General features: G+C 44.5%; 1 protein-coding gene across 1 annotated transcript; it reads right to left on the bottom strand.

The window, feature by feature from the left end:
- Positions 1-1,571: 1,571 nt before the first annotated feature.
- LOC106554757 (solute carrier family 22 member 6-A) lies at positions 1,572-14,275 on the bottom strand. Its single transcript, XM_087705270.1, has 10 exons — positions 13,716-14,275; positions 11,737-11,840; positions 9,970-10,124; positions 8,729-8,897; positions 7,164-7,287; positions 5,678-5,793; positions 5,285-5,499; positions 4,060-4,168; positions 2,924-3,127; positions 1,572-2,137 (listed from the first exon to the last, which is right to left on the bottom strand). Exons 1-10 carry the CDS (start codon positions 14,118-14,120, stop codon positions 2,080-2,082), a joined length of 1,659 nt encoding a protein of 552 aa, XP_087561396.1. The 5' UTR covers positions 14,121-14,275; the 3' UTR covers positions 1,572-2,079.
- Positions 14,276-22,596: the final 8,321 nt, after the last annotated feature.

Genomic DNA, 22,596 nt, shown 5'->3' on the forward strand with positions numbered 1-22,596 from the left:
CAACATCTTTTTTTTTACATCGTGGGGACCAAAACATATCGAACAAACAATATCTGGGGCCATTTCAAATGAACAGGAGAGACTCAGATTGTTTTTTAGCAAAGAATGTAAGAACAATGTTGAGAGAATAAATTTATTAAGGCATCCTGTGCCTGAAATGTCAGCCGATGTTCACAATTACAGACACACAGAGGGAAAATTGTAAACGTGGTGCCCAGTGACAGAATATGTGCAAAAAAATAAGAAGTACAGACTGCTACTTTCCTACATATGCAAAATTCAAAAGCAGAGTATAAGTGCAAACATTAAAATAAAATATAGAGACTGGTTGTTGTATATATGGAAAATTCAAAAGTGGGCATCACAAACCCAGTGCCCATTATTGGCAGGCTCCCTAACTTGTGTTTAGCTGATCTATTTTTTTTAAAATAATGTTTATTATACTTTTAAAGAGAAGGATAAAAACTATTACAAACGTGAAACAAAGGAAGGAAGAAAAATAGATAAGAAAATAGAAAAGCAAATAGTCTTATGTTTATGTGTAGTAAAATGTATGTTACCCAGTTACCACACCATTCACGCATTGATATGTATAAAGAATATAAAAAATACAAATTTGATTGGAAAGGCAAAAGAGAGAAGAAAAAAACTCAAAAGAGGAAGCCGAAACCACAAAAAGGGGAGAGAAAAATAGAAGAGAAACTTAAAAAGCTATAAATATTCTTCGCAGCAGTTCCAATATTCTTCGTAGCAGTTATAAATACACTTATAAATTGATCTCTCCAAAGTTACGTCCTGATTTTCTTCTTTCTATAATCTATCCTGTCTAATCCCCATAAATTACACATTCTTTTATTTTATTCTATTTACACACACACACACACACAAAACAAACCCCTCCCTAAGGGGTTTGCAGTCATCAATTGCACATCGCTGATCAAACCCCTTGTCTCGCTCCAGGCTACCAAACCCAAGGTCGATCGGATTCACACAAAATCTGGAACCGGGGTCGCTGAAAAAAAACCCGACCCATCTCCTCCATTGCTCGAAGCACTCCCCTCGACTAGCCGAACAAACCCTGTTGGTCCGCTTTGATCTAGGGGATTATCATCATCAACCCCATCCTGGTTAGTCCGTTTATACGATTCGCTGGGATTGTGTGAATCCATCACCGAGCGTAATTCCGTGAACCCAGCCGTTTTGTAATGCTGGCTGGGAGACACGGAGTGGGGGGGGGCGTGGGGAAGTGACTCTCGTCGTAATAGAAGCGACGTAAACACAACCGGCAAAATTTGCTCGCCTGGGACAACTAGGTTTACACTAGGACACGTGTGAAACTGACCCTTGCTACGCCACAAACCGAGTTAGCAATAGCAATAGCAGTTAGACTTATATACCGCTTCATAGGGCTTTCAGCCCTCTCTAAGTGGTTTACAGAGTCAGCATATTGCCCCCAACAACATTTTACCCACCTCGGAAGGATGGAAGGCTGAGTCAAACCCTGAGCCGGTGAGATTTGAACTGCAGAACTGCAGTCAGCTGAAGTAGCCTGCAGTGCTGCACTCTAACCACTGCCCCACCTCGGCTCTATATATTGCTATATCATGGGGGAAGTCCTAACGTTGCGTCTCCGCCCGATTTCTGCACCCGCAGTCACAGAATTTTCAAACTGTCATTGTTATTTTTTTTAACATGTGTATAACAGGTATCACTTTACAGGCATATAAAACCCAGGTAGAATTCAAGTCTCGTTTAAATGGAGAAGAAAAAATGATTTTAAAAAATAACCGCAGAAGGATGTTCCTTCATAATCGGCAGAGGTTGGCCATAGATTTCTCCCTCCGGCGTGCAAATACCGTGTTTCTAGGCCATAATTGGACTTTCTACAAGGTCATTCACAAGTTTCATGCCCAACCCATCTCCTCGTTTCTTCTGACAGGGGTCTCGTTGGCAACCTGTTTGTGATGTCCCAGAATAACAGGACCTAGTGATAGGGAATAGGATGCTAAGATGATGGTGTGGGGGCTGAGGAGGGTCTGATTTTCTGCCCCTTAGCGTCCGTCTTCGATGTGCTCAGATTTATCCCGAGGTCAGGAGAACCTTCAGTTGCAGTTCGTCTTCTTCGTTGGGTTTTGATCTTGAGAAGAAAAGGTTGGAGAGAAATTTAGAATAGAATAGAATAGAATAACAGAGTTGGAAGGGACCTTGGAGGTCTTCTAGCCCAGCCCCTTGCTCAGACAGTAACCCTTCACCACTTCAGACAAATGGTTATCCAACATCTTCTTAAAGACTTCCAGTGTTGGGGCATTCACAACTTCTGGAGGCAAGTCATTCCACTGGTTAATTGTTCTGTCAGGAAATTTCTCCTCAGTTCTAAGTTGCTTCTCTCCTTGATTAGTTTCCACCCATTGCTTCTTGCCCTGTCCTCAGGTGCTTTGGAGAACAGCTTGACTCCCTCTTCTTTGGGGCAGCCCCTGAGATATTGGAAGACTGCTATCATGTCTCCCCTGGTCCTTCTTTTCATTAAACTAGCCATACCCAGTTCCTGCAACCGTTCTTCGTATGTTTTAGCCTCCAGTCCCCTAATCCTCTTTCTTGCTCTTCTCTGCACTCTTTCCAGAGTCTCCACATCTTTTTTTACATCGTGGGGACCAAAACAATGCAGTAAAATTATAAATATATAATAATGAATTATATAAATAATTCATAGAAGGAGAAACCCTCAAAGATGACAGGAGCTAACACAACGTTCCTCAACGTAGATGACCTCCAAGATCCCTTCCAACTCTGTTAATCTATGTTATCTACCTTTGGTCCACTTGAAGATGTGTAGACTTCAACTCCCAGAATCCCCCAACCCCTTTCTTCCTCCCCTCCCCCCAAGGAGCTTCACCGCGCTCGGAGAAATGTGTTCGGTACCCACCGTCTTTCAACTTGTTCGATCGTCTCGGGCAACGGCACGTTTCGGGTCTCCGGGAGGAAGCAGGTGACGATGCCCGACAGGATGGGGGCCACACCGTAGATGATGAGGGGCAGCGGTGGGAAAAACTCCCCGCTCATCCTCACCAAGGGGGCCGCCATGCTCCCGACTCGAGCCATGGTGCCTCCCAGGCCCATTCCCGATTGCCTGGTAGGGGAGAAAGGATGCGTTCACCTTCGTTGCCCCTTTGAATCAGGACTGACTTGGCTCTTCCAGCCCCTTACCTCCAATTACCTCCACTAGACCAATTAGATCCCACAGACTAGGCCTCCTCCGAATTCCATCCGCCGGCCAGTGTCGACTGGCGACTACCCGGAGGAGAGCCTTCTCTGTGGCTGCTCCGACCCTCTGGAACGAACTCCCCGTGGAGATTCGTACCCTCACCACCCTCCAGGCCTTCCGCAAAGCCCTTAAAACCTGGCTGTTCCAACAGGCCTGGGGCTAAAGATTCGTTGCCCCCGTCTCGAATGGTATGATTGTTGCGCTTTTTAACTATGTATTGTTTTGTGTTGTTGTTAAACTGTCTGTATCCCCCTTTCCCTTCTTTGAGTTGTGAGCCGCCCTGAGTCCCCTTAGGGAAAAGGGCGGCATACAAATGAAATAAAACTCAAACTCAACTCAAACCCTTCAGACCAGATCAGGTGCAGCCAAAAAAATAGCAATAGCAGTTCGACTTATATACCGCTTCATAGGGCTTTCAGCCCTCTCTAAGCGGTTTACAGAGTCAGCATATCGCCCCCAACAACAATCCGGGTCCTCATTTCACCCACCTCGGAAGGATGGAAGGCTGAGTCAACCTTGAGCCGGTGAGATTAGAACTGCTGAACTGATAACAGTCAGCTGAAGTGGCCTGAAGTACTGCACCCTAACCACTGCGCCACCTCGGCTCTCCAGGGATTCAGCACCCATCCATGGCTTCTGGTGGCAAGTCGTTCCACTGATGAATTGTCCTCACTGTGAGGAAATTCCTCCTTAGTTCTAGCTTGCTTCTCTCCTTGATTAGTTTCCATCCCTTGTTTCTTGTCCTGCCTTCCCATGCTTTGGAGAGCAGGTTGATGCCCCTGGCTGCCTTTACTCACCTGATGATGGTTGGGAAAAGTTCTCCAGAAAAGATGTAGGCACAATTGAAGGAAGCAGCCAGAGAGCCCTTGCCAACCACCGCAAATACCATCCTCAGAGTGCTCAGATCTAAGGAGACAAGAAAGAAACTCACAATCAGGGGCAAGATTTCTACTTCGGTTTCAGTATTTCTTGCACCGGACGTAATTCAGCAGGTGACAAGTTATTATTTTTAAAAATCCCACTTACTTTTGCCCCTAAATGGGTACCTCAACAATGGAAGGAAATGGTGAATGTCTTCCTTTTCATAGCCTCCAGCTTGGAAAATCAGAATAGAATAGCAGGAGAACCTGTACCATTTCAATAAGAATAGAGCTGGAAGGGACCCTTAGAGGTTTTCTAGCCAAGCCCCCTGCTCAAGCAGAAGAACCTGTACCATTTCAATAAGAATAGAGCTGGAAGGGGCCTTGGAGGTCTTCTAGTCCATCCCCCTGCTCGAGCAGGAGACTCTATACCATTTCAGACAAATGGTTGTCCAATCTCTTCTTTAAAAACCTCCAGGGATGAAGCATCCACGACTGCCAGTGGCAAGCAGTTCCGCTGATTAATTGTTCTCAACGTTAGCAATTTTCTCCTTTGAAATTGATTGAAATTAATAGTCCTCGGCTTAGGGCCACAACTGAGGCCAGGACTTAGGTTGCTAAGTGAGAAAATTTTCAAGCCAGTTTTGTCCCCGTGCGATGACTTTTCTTGCCCCATTTGTTAGGGGAATCACCGCAGTTGTTAAAATTAGTTCACACGGTTGGGAAAATCGATGTCAGGCCTGCAATTATATTCCTTTTAGAATTTTCTCTTATTTCAATATGCTGTTTCATTAGTATAGTTGATGAGAGGGGGGAATAGACAGGAGTAGGATTGTGGAATGTATTGTTGTCATTCTTTACTAGAAGCCAAGGTTGTCTTTTGTCTCTGCACTTTTATACCTGACCGGAAGCAGCTGGGTGGAGACGCCAACGAGGAAGAAGTAGAAGTGATGGATTGTGGGTGTGGGGACAAGATCATGAACTTTTAACTGGGTGGGATTCTGATGTCATTTCCAGTATTGGGATTTCATAGCATAATGCCAAGATGTCTGATTTATTAAATTGGAACTTGAAGGATCGTTTTGCCTTTGACTCTGATTTAATTCTACATGATACTTGGAACGCTGACAGTCGATCTGTCTACTCCTGGTGGTATCCTTACCTTGCGGCACGAAGATGTTGGCCAGGATGCAGACTCCAGCCATGATCAGCGAGACCGACTGGGAGAATCGCCGACCCACGTACATGATGGTCACCACTGAGATGAACTTGGAAGGAATGTCAACAATCCCAAACACCAGCTGGGCCAGGTAGATGTTGAAATTAAAATTCTGAAGGTCCATGGCCAGCCCATAATAAGCGAAGCTGGTGGCAAACCTAGAACGGGAGCAGAAAATTGGAAAACTTGACCCCTGTCCCAAAAGCCATTATTTTCTGGGGGTGGGGGGAATCTGAATCCTTTTGTGCCTAGGGATCATAGAATAACCCGGTTGGACGGAAAAATAAACCACAATTCTGGAAAAAAAGCGGGGCGCAGGGAAGAAACGGCTCTTACCAAAAAAAGCTGACACCGAAGGAAATTTTACGCATGCCCGGCGTTCGGACCAAATCGGCCATACTGTGTCTGGATTTGGTGGAGGAACCCTCTGCCTGCATGCTGCCTTTCAAAACCTGCGGAGGAGGAGAAGAGAAGGGGTCAGTGCAAAATTTTGTCGTCGTCGTCCCCCGGATGAGCAAAATTTGGGGGATTCTTGGAACAAGAACTGGCCAATCGCTCGCCTAAAGGACGTCGTGCCTGCAAGCCATTTTTTCCCCCCTTTTTGGACTTCAGGCCTGCCACACTTCCTACCGTGGGAAAATGGGAGGGGAGGATTATACAGAGTTGGGTGATATGTAGCCATAACGACATTCTTCTTAGAAAGCCAAGGTCATCTTTGTCTCTGCACCTGGCAGGAACTGGATGGGTGGAATCGTGTCTTTATGGTAGTGGGAGATTGGACCATTGGGTGGAACTTTGTGGGTGTGGTGGGCACGATCTTGAACTTTCAACTAGGTGGGGGGGAACCAGGAAGGTTTCAGATTCGGGTTTTCCCAGACGTGCCAACATGGCTCTCTTAATAAATTGGAATTTTGAGGAATCTCTTGCCTTGGATTCTTATTTTATTTTGGAAGCCTGACATTGGACTGCTATCCTATGATAATGTCTATTCTTTGCTCCTCTGGAGTGCAAGATTGCTGATAGAATCACAGAATCATATAATAACGAGGCAGGAAGGGAGCCTGGAGGTCTCCTAGTCCAACCTCATGCCCAATGTAGGAGTCCTTATACCAGGATGGCTTTGTACCATCCTGAAGAGATTTACAGCTAGTTCTCGATTTACAACCATTCTTTTAGCGACTACTCAAAGTTACGATTGCCCTTAAAAAGCGTCTCGTGGTCGTTTTTCGCACTTACAACCATTGCAATATCTCCATGGTCACGTGAGTAAAATTCAGCCCCTTGACAACTGACTCGTATTTACAACGGTTGCAGCCTCCTGGGAACAGGCTCCAGCTGTTCTTCTGCCTCAGAAGGGTCACGAACCAATGAAGCGAACTAATGGTGTCCTGCAAACTCCACTCCCCTTCCGCTCCTCTTTTATTTCCTCTGGGAGGGGCCATTCACCGCCCACTTGTGACCTTCCTCCCAAGTCGACCCCTGTTCTTTAGCTCTTTCCTTCGTCTGGCAAGTCTGTGCATGCGCACACTGGGAACAGGCTCCAGCTGTTCTTCTGCCCCACTGATGTCTGACTCCGAAGGCAGCTGATAACTGTCAGACGGCTCTGTCCCCCTCTCTGCCTCCGACACAGAGCCCACATCCGAGCCTTCCCCAGATTCCAGGACTGACTCAAGTTCCTCCCCAACCCTCCTCACTGTCTGATTCTGCCTCCAGCTCTACTGGCCACTGGCGGGCCACAACAATACAGAATATCCCATTTTTTATTGCATTTTACAAAAAAAAAGTGGGGGGGGATTTCTGGTGGAATAATGAAGCCTCATACCTCCACGCTGAGTTTATTCCCTTCTTCCTTCTTGCCATTAACCCAGGCCGCCTTCTTCAGCCCTTCCACCGCCTTCTCCTGGTTCCCCGAAATGGCCAGCCAGCGAGCAGATTCGACGAAAAACCTGCAACCAAGAAGGGGATTTTGCAGCTTTCGGACAGCCCTGAGACCTAGCGGTTAGAGCTGGGCCTCGGGAAAAGAGGGTGGGAATTTAAGAGTGAATGGAGGAATGCGACGGAAGGCAGAGAATTGGGAATTGGAGATTTGCAAGAGACAAGCAACTAGACCTCATTAAAAGGTCGTTGAGTTCTAATCCTGCTTTAGGCATAAATTTGGAGGGTTACATTGGGCCAATCACCAGGAGACGGTGAGTTCTAGTCCCGCCTTAATCATGAAAGCCAATTGGGTGACATTGACCCAATTACTGTCTCTCTCAAGCCATCCCACCTCACAGGGTTGTTGTGGGGAGAATAGGAAGAGGAAGGCATATTGGATATGTTCTCCACCGTGAATTACTTATAACAATAAAAAAGTCAGGATTAAAAATAAAAGAAAGATAAATAATAAAGCCAGGCATACATTATATAAAGAATAAAAGGAAATTTAAAACATTAAAAAATAAAGATCATGTAATAAAGCATAAACATACATATATAATGAAATAAACTTGGGAAGGAAATAAAGCATGAGGGGAAAAAATCAATAAAAGCCCCAAAATAAATATATTAAAAAATATAAATTATTTAAACCATTTTTCTTTTAGCTGGTTTAGCATAGAGTTCATGCCATCACTGACATACAAATCTAAGTTTAAATAAAACATGTGTGTTTGTGCGTCTGTGTGTGTGTGTGTGTTTTATTTAAACTTTATCTCATTTGAGATTTATATATCTCAAATTATCCTAAAGATACAAGTTCCAGGTGGAGTTATAAAAGAAGAAACAGACATTGCAACCCCCGGAACTTAAAATATATTGCTCACTTAACTTTCGTTAGCCTCTGCTAACGTCGTCAGAGTGTTATAATGTAATTGTGAAATAGTGTATAAAGGCAGATATCTCTTTAATGGTTTTTTTCACTCTGACGATGTTAGCGAAAGCTAAGTGAATACGCAGAGCAGGAGGGAGGGAAGGAGGGAGAGAAAGAAAGAGAGAGAGAGATGTGGACAGTACACTATATGAGATAAAACATTTAAGTTAAGATAAAAACCAGAAAATTGCAATGGGATTGATGATATAACTTGATATCTAAGGAAGTTAACCATCACATTATGTACTTCTGGCATGACTGCGGTGCGATCGTCCAATAAAATAAAATAAATGTAACAAAGGAAAGGATAAAGCAGAAAACGTTTTTCCCCTGCCCATTCCTAAAAATGAAAACTATTCCAGTGAAGAAAATAGAAGGCTTTTTTTTGACTCTGCCAATCTAACAGATTAACGGAATTGGAAGGGACCTCATAGGTCATATAGTCTAACCCCCCTTCCCACCGAAGCAGGAGATCCTACACCATTTCTGACAGATGGCAGTCTGGTCTCTTCTTGAAAGCTTCCAGGGGAACCTACCAGGAGTAGAGGAAGAAGACGAAGTAAGGGAGGGAGACGGCCAGCTGCAGCCAGCGCCAATCACGGATGAGATACGCCATGCCAGCCAGGATGAACTGCCCAGTCGTGTAGCTGTAACCGTTGATGGTGCCAACGATAGCCCGGTATTTGCTGGGTATCCACTCCATGCCTATAAAAAAAGACACAACCTATAAATACTGCAGGGCAGTCCTCAACTTATGACAACAAAACCTCTGTTGCTAAGTGAGACAGTCGCTAAGTGAGCTTGGCCTGCATTTTACAAACTTCTTTTTGTAAGTCGTATGTTGAGGACTACCTGCCATCCTTATCTACCTACCTACCTACCTATCTAAAAACCGCTCTGTGTGCGTGTGTGTGTGCGTGTGTGTGTGTGTGTGTGTACACCAGCATAACTCTGGAACGCCTGGAGCAATTTCAACCAAACTTAGTACATAGATGACTTACTCTCTGGAAACAAATAATATGGCAGTAAGATATCCCTAACACCCCTCGGTGGTGGTGGATGTTTTGTTAAGATACAGCCTGTTGTGCCTTAAAATGGATTCTACTGTACGGCTCAGTGGAGTTGCCATGCTAACAGCTTCGCAGTACTCCACAAGGGGGCTCCCTCTGCTAAGGGGGAAAATCCAACATTAGAAATTACATTTGGTCCGGACATTTTCTCCCTATAAATAAATACCCAGACAACGCCAGTTTAACAGCTAGTATTCAATACAACATAGTTATTACACACACACACACACACACACACACACACACACACACATACACATATACATATGTATGTATTGTGTCACAACCCCTGGTATGCCCAAATATGGGAGGGAGCATACTGCTTCCCTTTTCTGTCTATCGGCTCACTCTGGGAGCCATCCAGGCAGAAAGCCATTTTTTATGTTGCCTTATTACATTTGTGTTGCATTTGTGCTGATAAATAAATAAAGGGAGATATAAATATATCCCCTCAAACCATGCCTTACACTTTAAAAAAAATACTTATCTGTGTGTGTGTGTGTGTGTGTGTGTGTGTGTGTGTGTGTGTGTAAGGAATAAGTTTCTGGTGTGCCACAGAACAATTGCTGCATTTCATATTCTGCCACAGATCCCCCCACCACAAAAAAAAAAGATGGAGGAAGGGAAAAAGCCAAAGCACATTTTGCAAAAGAGAGCAAAGGGCTTTAACCAGTGGGGGAAGAGAGAGAGAGACACTGGACACTTACAGAGAGAAACTGAATTGAGGGAAATGCCAGACATCGCCATGCCGCACAGAAAACGGAGGATGCAATAAATGGTAAAGTTGGGCACGAAGGCCGTGCCGGCTCCGGCTACCCCCATCTGCAGGTAGCACCAAATGATCAGAGATTTCCTGCCAAACCTGTAAGAAACAGACATTATGGTCTCATACGTTTCAATCTGCCGTCGGATATTTTTGCTTTTACAGGTAGTCTTCCACTTCACGACAGCTTGTTTAATGACAGCTTGTTCAAAGCTACAACGGCGCTCCCAAAAGGATCATTTTCATCCTTATGACCATTGCATAATGGGCGTGATTGTTTAAAAAAACAGATGTTTGGCAATGGACTGAGTCTGTCGCTCTGCCTCTTATACATGCGAGGGCTCTGCCGTCTCTTATCTGACCATTCCTGGCCTAGGTCTCTTGGTTCTATCTCCCAAGATCTCCCCCCCCCCATATCCTCCATAGTTCTAGATTCCCCCCTCTTCTTTACAGCTTTAGAAACTAGGGACGGTCTCTCTTGTGAGCCTCTCACCCTGCCTGTTATACATCTGAGGGTTATGCTGTCTCTTATCTGACAATCTCTTTGCTCCGTCTCCCAAGGTCTCCCCCCCATATCCTTGCACATACACTGAACTTTTTCCGTAGATCTAGATTCCACCCTCTTCTTTACAGCTTTAGAAACTAGGGACGGTCTCTCTTGTGAGCCTCTCACCCTGCCTGTTATACATCTGAGGGTTATGCTGTCTCTTATCTGACAATCTCTTTGCTCCTTCTCCCAAGGTCTTCCCCCCATATCCTTGCACATACACTGAACTTTTTCCGTAGATCTAGATTCCCCCCCTCTTCTTTACAGCTTTAGAAACTAGGGACAGTCTCTCTTGTGAGCCTCTCACCCTGCCTGTTATACATCTGAGGGTTATGCTATCTCTTATCTGACAATCTCTTTGCTCCTTCTCCCAAGGTCTTCCCCCCATATCCTTGCACATACACTGAACTTTTTCCGTAGATCTAGATTCCACCCTCTTCTTTACAGCTTTAGAAACTAGGGACGGTCTCTCTTGTGAGCCTCTCACCCTACCTGTTATACATCTGAGGGCTATGCGGTCTCTTATTTGACTGTTCCCGAACAAGATCTCTTTGCTCTGACTCCCAATGTCTTCCCCTACATCCTTGCACTACATTCTGAAGCCTTTCCATCGACATATTCTCCCCCTTTTACAGCCTGAGGAACCAGGGTGGGGTCCCTTCTGAGCCTCTTTCACCTCGCATTATGCAGCTGAGGTTCTTATCTGGTGTTCCCTTGGCAATGTCTCTTTGCCCACTTCCAAAGGTCTTCCCCACATCCTGTTATGGCATCTCCTTTCTAGCCTGAGAAACTAGGGAGAGTTTCTTTTGAGCCTTTCGCTCTGCCTGTTATACATCTGAGGGTTATGCTGTCTCTTTATCTGACAAGAGTCTCTTTGCTCCTTCTCCCAAGGTCTTCTCTACATATCCTTCCACAACCTGACACATTCTGAACTCTTTCCATAGATCTAGATTCTCCCCCCCCCTTTACAACTTGAGAAACTAGGGAGGGTCCCTTCTGAGCCTCTTTCTGCATCCATTATGCAGCCCGTAGCTCAGCTGTCCCATATCTGCCCCATCTCTTGGCAGCATCTCTCTGCCTGCATCCCAAGGCGCAGATGCCATTACACCCCCACTCCTAGCCCGAAACATTAACCCCTACACCACGCTGCCCCTCACTGCTCACCTATCCGAGAGATTTCCGATTAGGAACGATCCGATCAACACGCCAGCCATGTAAATGGACTGAGCCATCTGCCTGAGGGACCGAGATTCGCACACTAGATTCCACTGGAAAATAATTTTGGGGAGGGAAGAGAAAACCAAAACCATTGAGAACTTTTGCTAATCTGACGTCCTGCCTGATCATGAAATGTTGCCTGGAGAATTCTGGGAGTTGAAGTCCACCCATCTTAAAGCAAGCTGGCTGGGGGATTCTGGGAGTTGAAGTCCACCCATATTAAAACATGCTGGCTGGGGAATTCTGGGAGTTGAGGTCCACCCATCTTAAAGCAAGCTGGCTGGGGGAGTCTGGGAGTTGAAGTCCACCCATCTTAAAGTGTGCTGGCTGGGGAATTCTGGGAGTTGAAGTCCACCCATCTTAAAGCAAGCTGGCTGGGGAATTCTGGGAGTTGAAGTCCATCTATCTTAAAGCATGCTAGCTGGGGGATTCTGGGAGCGGAAGTCCATCTATCTTAAAGGAAGCTGGCTGGGGAATTCTGGGAGTGGAAGTCCATCTATCTTAAAGCGAGCTGGCTGGGGAATTCTGGGAGTTGAAGTCCACCCATCTTAAAGCATGCTGGCTGGGGAATTCTGGGAGTTGAAGTCCACCCATCTTAAAGCAAGCTGGCTGGGGAATTCTGGGAGTTGAAGTCCACCCATCTTAAAGTGTGCTGGCTGGGGAATTCTGGGAGTTGAAGTCCACCCATCTTAAAGCGAGCTGGCTGGGGAATTCTGGGAGTTGAAGTCCACCCATCTTAAAGCAAGCTGGCTGGGGAATTCTGGGAGTTGAAGTCCACCCATCTTAAAGTGTGCTGGCTGGGGAATTCTGGGAGTTGAAGTCCACCCATCTTAAAGCGAGCTGGCTGGGGAATTCTGGGAGTTGAAGTCCACCCATCTTAAAGCATGCTGGTTGGGGGATTCTGGGAGGTGGGTAAGATTATCTTCAGCCCTTATTCTTTTGCATGTTGAGTCACTTACTCTATGCTTTTTACGTGCATGACTGCATTCCCACTCATGCTAAATTACTAAATTTGCAGATGATGCAACAGTGATGGGACTCATATCCCGGGGGGGGGGGGATGAGTCTGCCTATCTGGATGAGGTGGGACGGTTGCTTTCGTGGTCTGGAGATAATAACATGGTCCTTCACACCAACAAGACCAAGGAGCTTATAGTGGACTATAGAAGGAATAGATCAGCCCTTGCTTATCAAGGGAGACCGAGAGGAGCAAGTGGCCAGTTTTAAGTTTGTTATCATAAAAGAGGAGCTGATTTGGGGTGCTCACATCGCAGCATTGGTCAGAAGGGCCCAGCGGGGATGATATTATCTGAGACTTCTCAGGAAACAACAACTGAATGGAAAACAGCTGGTGACCTTCTACCGCTGCACCGTAGAGAGAGTTTTAACTTATTGCACCTGTGTCTGGTTTGCCAATTGCACAGGGGCAGATAGGACAGCGCTCCAGAGGGTGAAAGTCATGGCCCAGAGGATCACGGGTTGCCCCCTCCCCTCTTTGGAAGAGCTTTATAGCCCCCGTGCCTTAAAGAGTTCAAAACATCCTTAAAGACCCATCTCATCCTGGGCATTTTTTTTTGGAACTATTATCATCTGGCAGCCGGTACAGGAGAATAAAAACCAGGACAAACAGGGTGAAAAACAGCTTCTCTCCCAGGGGCAGCAACAACATTGAATTCTACGGTACAGTGCAATATTAATGCAATATCAGAAGTTTTCAGTTTCAATTATATATTGAACGTGAAGGATGTGTGTGTTTTTATTTTTGATAGTTACAATGAAGACGGCATTTAATTTCATTGTAATGACAATAAACTAAACTAAACTTGAAGTCCACCCATCTTAAAGTTGCTAAGCGCTGCTCTAAGATATTTAAACTTTTTCTCATCCCTTTAAAATAAAATAAAAAACCCCAGTTTCTTTCTCACCTCACTGACAATCGTGTTGCTGAACACACTCCGGTCGTAAGACCATCCATCCTCACAGGCTTCGGTGTCCAACACAGTCTCATTGCTCAGAGTCGCATTCGGGTCCAGGAAGCGCCACTGCGGGGCCGCAAAACGCCGGCATTGCTCGGGACGCCGGGCCGCATCCGTCGGGATGGAGATCCGGAGGAGCTGATCGGCTCCCAAATTCCCCATGCTGCCATTGCCTTGACGCGTGGCATTGGAGGCAATGCGGATTTGGCAGTGATGCTGCGGGATGCCGGCCGTGAAGTTTTGCAGGAGGTTATGGCTGGCCAGCATCAATAGCGGGATGGCTAGGAAGCTGACCATCATTCTTTGGAAACGGCCCATTCCTCCGACATTGTCCAAAATGTCGGCGAACGTCATGGTGATGCAGAAAGACAAGACAGTGGAGTCGGTATCTGGAAATTTATAATCTATAGCTAGTATATCAATGGAGAGATCCCTAGGGCCGGTCAAAATCAGTTGAGGCAACCTCAATTCTGTAGCTTTCCTGCTGTTTTCCTATCCTTTTGGACCGACTCTTTGGGGTGAGGCCCATCCAGCTTTATATAAAACTCCAGCCGGGCTAGTTAAAATGTTACTACGAGGGAAATTTCCTCCCCAGGAGCGTAAATAGCCAAAGAGGTTACGAATGGAATAAAAAAACAAGTGAACTGGAAAATGAACTCAAGATTGCGTCATTGGGCAGAGAAGAAGCAAGATGGCGGAGTGACTGAAAATTGGCTGTATTTTTCCTCAGAGAAAGAAGCCCCAATGGGGCAACCCTCTATATCTCCGCCCCCCCCCCAACACCAAGAAATATGCCAGCTCTTATATAGCAAAAGGAATAGGACTATTCCAGATCCTTGTGGAGAAATAGAATAGAACAGAATAGAATAGAATAGAATAGAATAGAATAGAATAGAATAACAGAGTTGGAAGGGACCTTGGAGGTCTTCTAGTCCAACCCCCTGCCTAGACAGGAAACCCTATACCATTTCAGAGAAATGGTTATCCAATATCTTCTTAAAAACTTCCAGTGTTGGAGCATTCACAACTTCTGGAGGCAACTTCTGTTCCACTTGTTCTAACTGTCAAGAAATTTCTCCTCAGTTCTACGTTGCTTCTCTCCTTGATTAGTTTCCACCCATTGCTTCTTGTCCTGCCCTCAGGTGCTTTGGAGAATAGCTTGACTCCCTCTTCTTTGGGGCAGCCCCTGAGATATTGGAAGGCTGCTATCCTGTCTCCTCTAGTCCTTCTCTTCATTAAACGAGACATACCCAGTTCCTGCAACCGTTCTTCATATGTTTTAGCCTCCAGTCCCCTAATCCTCTTTGTTGCTCTTCTCTGCACTCTTTCCAGAGTCTCCACATCTTTTTTACATCTAGGTGCTTCTGCGGAAAAGTGGCCATGTCATATTTTCCCCTTTACCAGAGAGAGCCCCCTTTTGGATTACCATGAAGCCGTTACCATGACAACTCTGCTGTGCTGTACAGTAGAAGCCATTTTACGGTAGTACAGTAAAAGCCATTTTAAGGCTGTATCTTAACAGAACACACACATGAGGGGTGTTAGGGATGTCTTACCCCCACAGTATTTGTCTCCAGAGAGTAAATCATCTCTCTGGAGACAATTAGGACTATTCCAGCTCCTTGTTGGGAAATCAAGGTGGTTCTGTGGAAAAGTGCCCATTTCATAGATAGAGCATTAAAAATCTAGAAAAGTATTTCTTTCCACTCTTGTAAAATGACGTTGGATCTACCCATCCATAACCGATGCCCTCCTAGGTTGTATATATGTTTTTTGAGGCAATTTTTCGTTAAAAACCACTAGTGCTTAAAGAAGTGTTTTTCAAACTTAGTAACTTTAAGATGGGTGGACTCCCAGAATTGCATTCATTTTAAAGCATGCTAGACAAGACATGGTTTTTCCCATTATAGCAATAGCAATAGCAGTTAGACTTATATACCGCTTCATAGGGCTTTCAGCCCTCTCTAAGTGGTTTACAGAGTCAGCATATCGCCCCCATAGTCTGGGTCCTCATTTCACCCACCTCGAAAGGATGCAAGGCTGAGTCAACTTTGAGCCGGTGAGATTAGAACCGCCGAACTGCAGATAACAGTCAGCTGAAGTGGCCTGCAGTACTGCACCCTAACCACTGCGCCACCTCGGCTCTGCCATGGATGGCTGTGAAGGTTGGACCACAAGGAAGGCTGAGCGCCAAAGAATGGAGGCCTTTGAACTCTGGTGCCGGAGAAGACTCCTGCGAGTCCTTTGGACTGCAAAGCCATCCAACCGGTCAGTCCTGGAGGAGATCAACCCTGACTGCTCTTCAGAAGGCCAGATCCTGAAGAGGAAACTCAAAGACTTTGGCCACCTGATGAGAAGGAAGGACTCCCTGGAGAAGAGCCTCATCCTGGGAACGATGGAGGGCAAAAGAAGAAGAAGGGGACTTATTCTATCTATCTGTCTGACTGCCTGCCTACCTATCTATCAACTTACCTATCTACCTACCTATATAATTCTATCTATCTATCTATCTATCTATCTATCTATCTATCTATCTATCTATCTATCTATCTATCTATCTATCTATATCTATTTCTCCTGCAAAGCCATCCAACCGGTCAGTCCTAGAGGAGATCAACCCTGATTGTTCTTTAGAAGGCTGGATCCTGAAGTGGAAACTCAAATCCTTTGGCCTTTGAGAAGGAAGGACTCCCTGGAGAAGAGCCTCATGCTGGGAACGATGGAGGGCAAAAGAAGAAGGGGACGGCAGAGAAGGAGGTGGCTGGATAGAGTCACTGAAGCAGTCGGCCTGAGTGTCAATGAACTCCAAAGGATGGTAGAGGACAGGAAGGCCTGGAGGAACGTTGTCCAGGGGGTCGCGATAGGTCGAACACGACTTCGCAACTAACGAATCAGGCTTGTCTCCAGAAGTCGTGGGTGCTCCACCACTGGAAGTCTTCCAGAACAGATTGGACAGCCATTTGTCCATAATGGAGGAAGATCTCCTGCTTGAGCAGGGGATCCAGATACCTTAAAGCAAACTGACTGGGGAATTCTGGGAGTCGCTTGCTCTCTCCCCATTTTTAATCAATTACATTGCATAGCCTGCTGGGGGGGAAAGTGGATCTTTTAAATTCAGAAGCTCTTAGTCAATTTCGCCATTAACAGCCCTGGTTTAATTTTCCACTTTTGTGCAAGAAACATGTCAGCGTATCGTCTGTATCAATTGATTTCACTGCAGACTTGAAACCTGATAGAGTTGGCAACTTTTTCCAGTGAAGTGAATTGAAGTGAAGTAAAGCAAAGTAATAAATAGATGATAGGTAGATAAGATGGATAGATGATAGATAGATAGATAGATAGATGATGGACAGAATAAATAGATGATAGATAAGATGGATAGATAGAGAAATAGATAGATAGATGATAGATAGAATAAATAGATGATAGGTAGATAAGATGGATAGATGATAGATAGATGGATGGATAGACAGATGATGGACAGAATAAATAGATGATAGATAAGATGGATAGATAGAGAAATAGATAGATAGATGATAGATAGAATAAATAGATGATAGGTAGATAAGATGGATAGATGATAGATAGATGGATGGATAGACAGATGATGGACAGAATAAATAGATGATAGATAAGATGGATAGATAGAGAAATAGATAGATAGATGGTAGACAGAATAAATAGATGATAGGTAGATAAGATGGATAGATGATAGATAGATAGATGGATAGACAGATGATGGACAGAATAAATAGATGATAGATAAGATGGATAGATAGAGAAATAGATAGATAGATGATAGATAGAATAAATAGATGATAGGTAGAAAAGATGGATAGATGATAGATAGATGGATGGATGGATAGATGATAGACAAAATAAATAGATAATAGGTAGATAAGATGGATAGATGATAGATAGATAGATAGATAGATAGATAGATAGATAGATAGATAGACAGACAAATGATAGAAAGAATAAATAGATGATAGGTAGATAAGATGGATAGATGATAGATGAATAGATAGATTGATTGATTGATAGATAGATAGATAGATAGAGAAATGATAGACAGAATAAATAGATGATAGGTAGATAAGATGGATAGATGATAGAGTGATAGATGGATAAATGATAGGCAGAATAAATAGATGGATAGATAGAATAAATAGATGGATAGATAGACAGAATAAATAAATGATAGGTAGATAAGATGGATAGATGATAGATAGATGGATGGATAGATAGATGATAGACAGAATAAATAGATGATAGAGAGATAGATAAAGTGGATAGATGATACACTGATAGATAATGATAGATAGAGAGATAGGTAGAATAAGATGATAGAGAGATAGAATAGCTAGATAGCTAGATAGATTGATAGATAGATAGATAGATAGATAGATAGATAGATAGATAGATAGAGGATAGACATATTAGATTATAGACAGAAGTACATGATAGATGAGATAGACAGATAGATATGGATATATAAGATAGATGATAGACAGACATAGGAGAGAGGGAGAGAGAGGGAGAGACAGAGAAATCAGTTGTAAATGTGAGGACCGGTTGTGCCAGTCACGTTTTTCAGTGCCCTCTGAAGCAGTTACTAAATAAGTGGTTGTACTTCGAGAACTATCCGTAACGTGGCCTATCATACTTCATAAGGAACTGGGCTCTTCTCAGAAAACCCAGCTTTCTGGTGGGGAAGGCCTACCCTGCCATTCCCTTTGCCTCTCACCATGGCTGCCCCCACCGTTCCCTTCCCACCTCAACCATCCTGATTTCCTGAGTGCTGAAATTGAAGGACGTTTTATAGGGCCAGAGCTTGACCAGCATGGGGCTGGGAGTTGACTCGCTCTCCAATTACAAGCCACCTATCCATCCTTCAAAGGGGAACCCAACCCTGACCTGCTCGGGAGGGCACCCAGGAAAATTTGGGGGTGGGATGCCAATGCCAGAGAGCTGGTTGATGATTTGCTTTTCCCGGTCATCGCGTGCAAAGGTCCGTGGCCCTCACGGGAAGGTGGCACCGCTGGCAACGGACGGTCGGAAAAGCCGCCCCAAGGAGCGGCGGTGACCGAGCGCAGCGATGCTTCACCCAGCTGGCTTCGTCTCAACCGCTCAAGGAGAACGAATGGCTGCGGTCTCTGCGGTTCACCGGTTAGGGAAGGGAGGAAAGTTAAGAATCAGCTGTTTCTCCTCCTGTTTGGAAGAAGGTGATATTTAACGCGGGGGGGGGGGGGAGTGAGAAACTCATCCAATTTTAAGGTGGGAAATCAGAATTTTATCGAATAGAAAATAGAATAGAATAGAACGTATAAGACTAAGAATAGAATAGAAGAGAATAGAATAGAATAGAACAGAACAGAAGAAGAATAAATAGAATAGAATAAAAAATAGAATAGAACAGATAAGATTAAGAATAGAACAGATAAGAATAGAATAAAATACAAAATAGAACAGAACAGATAGGAATAAGAATAGAACAGATAAGAATAGAATAGAAAATAGAACAGATAAGAATAAGAATACAATAGAGTAGAACAGATAAGAATTAGAATGGAACAGAACATATAAGAATAAGATTAAGAATAGAATAGAATAGAAAATAGAATAGAAAATAGAACAGATAAGAACAAGAATAGAATAGATAAGAATAGAATAGAACAGCAGATAAGAATAGAATAGAACAGATAAGAATAAGAATAAATAGAATAGAATAGAACAGATAAGAATAAGAATAGAAAAGATAAGAATAGAACAGCAGATAAGAATAGAATAGAACAGATAAGAATAGACTAGAATAGAACAGCAGATAAGAATAGAATAGACTAGAATAGAATAGAACAGAACAGATAAGAATAAGAATAAGAATAGAACAGAACAGATAAGAATAAGAATAAGAATAAGAATAAGAATAGAACAGAACAGATAAGAATAGAATAGAAAATAGAACAGAACAGATAAGAATAAGATTAAGAATAAAATAGACTAGAAAATATAACAGAACAGATCAAAATAGAATGGAATGGAATAGATAATGAATAATAGAATAGCATAGCATAGAATAGAATAACAGAGCTGGAAGGGACCTTGAAGGTCTTCTAGTCCAACCCCCTGCTTAGGCAGGAAAACTTACACCCCTTCAGACAAATGGTTATCCAACTTCTTAAAAACTTCCAACATTGGAGCATTCATAACTTCTGGAGGCAAGTTATACAGGCAGTCCTCAACGTATGACCACAATGGAGCCCCAACATTTCTGTCGCTAAGCGATACATTTGTGAAGTGAGTTTTGCCTCACATTATGATCTTTCTCGCCGCAGTTGTTAAGCAAGTCACTGCAGTTGATAAGTTAGTAGCCTGGTTGTTAGGTGGCATCCCTATTGATTTGGCTTGTCAGAAGGTTGTAAAAGGGGATCATGTGACACCTGCAACCGTCATAAATACGAGTCAGTTGATGAGTGTCTGAATTTTGATCACGTGACCATGAGGATGCTGCACCGGTCGTGAGTGTGAAAAACACTCATCCATCACTTTTTCCAGTGCTGTTGTAACTTTGAACCATCACTAGATAAACTGTCGTAAGTCGAGGACTTGCGCTCATGTTAAACTTGGTTCCAGAAGGAATCCATTTTCTCCATGAGCCGCAATTAGAATGAAGTACTGCAGCCGACTTCTGCTGCCTGCAATTTGGCAGTTCGAATCTCAGCAGGCTCAAGTTGACTCAGCTTTCTGTCCTTCCAAGGTGGATAAAATGAGGACCCAGATTGTTAGGGGCAAATATGCTGATTCTGTAAACTGCTTAGAAAGGCTGTAAAGCACTGTGAAGCGGTATATAAGTCTAAGTGCTGTTGCTATTTTCCATCCTTCCTTCCTTCCTTCCTTCCTTCCTTCTTTCCTTCCACCCCTTCCTCCCTTCCTTCCTTTTAGAATGCAGTATTGCAAGCTCTGCCCACTGCCAGCAGTTCGATCCTGACCAGCTCAAGGTTGACTCAGCCTTCCGTCCTTCGGAGGTGGGTCAAATGAGGACCCAGATTGTTGGGGGCAAGAGGCTGATTCTGTAAACCGCTTAGAGAGGGCTGTAAAAGCACTGTAAAGCGGTATATAAGTCTAACTGCTATTGCCCTTCCTTCCTTCCTTCCTTCCCTCCCTCCCTCCCTCCCTCCCTCCCTCCCTCCCTCCTTCCTTCCTTCCTTCCTTCTCTTCCTTCCTTCCTTCCTTCCTTCCTTACTTCCTTCCTTCCTAGTGATTACTACTGTAGGCTAATTCTGCCCACTGCCAACAGTTCAATCCTGACTGGCTCAAGGTTGACTCAGCCTTCCGTCCTTCCGAGGTGGGTCAAATGAGGACCCAGATTGTTGGGGCAAGAGGCTGACTCTGTAAACCGCTTAGAGAGGGCTGTAAAAGTACTGTAAAGTGGTATATAAGTCTAACTGCTATTGCCCTTCCTTCCTTCCTTCCTTCCTTCCTTCCTTCCTTCCTTCCTTCCTTCCCTCCCTCCCTCCCTCCCTCCTTCCTTCCTTCCTTCCTTCCTTCTGGTTACTACTGTAGGCTAATTCTGCCCACTGCCAACAATTCAATCCCGACTGGCTCAAGGTTGACTCAGCCTTCCGTCCTTCCGAGGTGGGTCAAATGAAGACCCAGATTGTTGGGGGGCAAAAGGCTGACTCTGTAAACCGCTTAGAGAGGGCTGTAAAAGCACCGTGAAGCGGTATATAAGTCTAACAGCTTTTGCTATTGCTATTTTGGATCTACACCAGCTAGTTGGACCTCCCACCCCAATTATCTAAAGGGGTTGGATGACACAACACAACACCCCGTTGCTAACCCCAGTTCAAAATGAATCGCGCTTCAGTGGTGCCAATGTTACGCTCTTGCACTGACCTCGTTAATGGTGGCATGAAAACCCAGGTGTGGGGTTGATAGGAATTTAGCCCGGATTGCAGAAATCATTCAAGGCTATTGCAGATATTTAAATTAAGAGGCGGGATCTCCATTCTACTTGTTAGTGAGGTGGGAGGGGCCTATTTCCAAAAAAAATTGGAGAGAACTCTCATCCCTGCTTGGATTATGAATAACTTTGCTGCAGGTAGGCCTCGGGTTACAACCATTCATTTAGTGACCATTTTTCACACTTACGACCATTGCAGCATGAGAGGAAGTAGCTGGTGTTTTCGAATCCCCAATTCTCAAATTGGCCCAAATAGCAATTGGCAGAATCCAGAAATGGACCAATCAGTAAGATCTAGATTAACACGTTAAGGGAGTTGGATGGGACCTTGTAGGTCATCTAGTCCAACCCCCCGCCCATGTAGGAGACCCTACACCGTTTCTGACAGAGGGCAGCCCTGTCTCTTCTTGAAAGCCTCCATGGATGAAGCACCCACTACTTCTGAAGACAATTCTGTTCCATGGGTTGATTGTTCTCCCTGTCAGGAAATTCCTCCTTATTTCCAGGTTGAATCTCTCCTTGGTCAGTTTCCATCCATTCTTCCTTCTCTGGCCTTCAGGGGCTTTGGAGAATAGCTTGACCCCCTTCCTCCTCTCTGGGGCAGCCCCTCAAATATTGGAAGATGCTCTCCTGTCTCCCCTGGTCCTTCTCTTCCCTAGACTAGCCATGCCCAGTTCCTGCAACCGTTCATCGTATGTTTTAGCCTCCAGTCCCCTCATCATCCTGGTTGCTCTTCTCTGCATCTTTTTTATAGTGTGGTGACCAAAACTGGACGCAGGATTCTAGGTGTGGCCTTATCAAGCCATTATAAAGTTCACTTTAACTGATTAACAGACTTGCAAGGGGCCTTGTAGATCATCTAGTCCA

This window comes from Thamnophis sirtalis, unplaced genomic scaffold, assembly GCF_051295495.1.
Source record: "Thamnophis sirtalis isolate CommonGarterSnake01/CBP01778 unplaced genomic scaffold, rThaSir2_p1.2 scaffold_2, whole genome shotgun sequence".
In the NCBI taxonomy this organism is placed as follows: domain Eukaryota; kingdom Metazoa; phylum Chordata; class Lepidosauria; order Squamata; family Natricidae; genus Thamnophis; species Thamnophis sirtalis.

What these genes read in the sequence shown, in the direction of transcription:
- LOC106554757 (XM_087705270.1), bottom strand. Translation starts at nt 14,120, where the DNA reads ATGACGTTCGCCGACATTTTGGACAATGTCGGAGGAATGGGCCGTTTC. An exon ending in CCTCAATTCAGTTTCTCTCT is followed by an intron (nt 8,898 to 9,969) that starts GTAAGTGTCCAG and finishes CTTTTTTTATAG; the next exon opens with GCATGGAGTGGATACCCAGC. An exon ending in GTCTTCTTCCTCTACTCCTG is followed by an intron (nt 7,288 to 8,728) that starts GTAGGTTCCCCT and finishes TCTTGGTTGCAG; the next exon opens with GTTTTTCGTCGAATCTGCTC.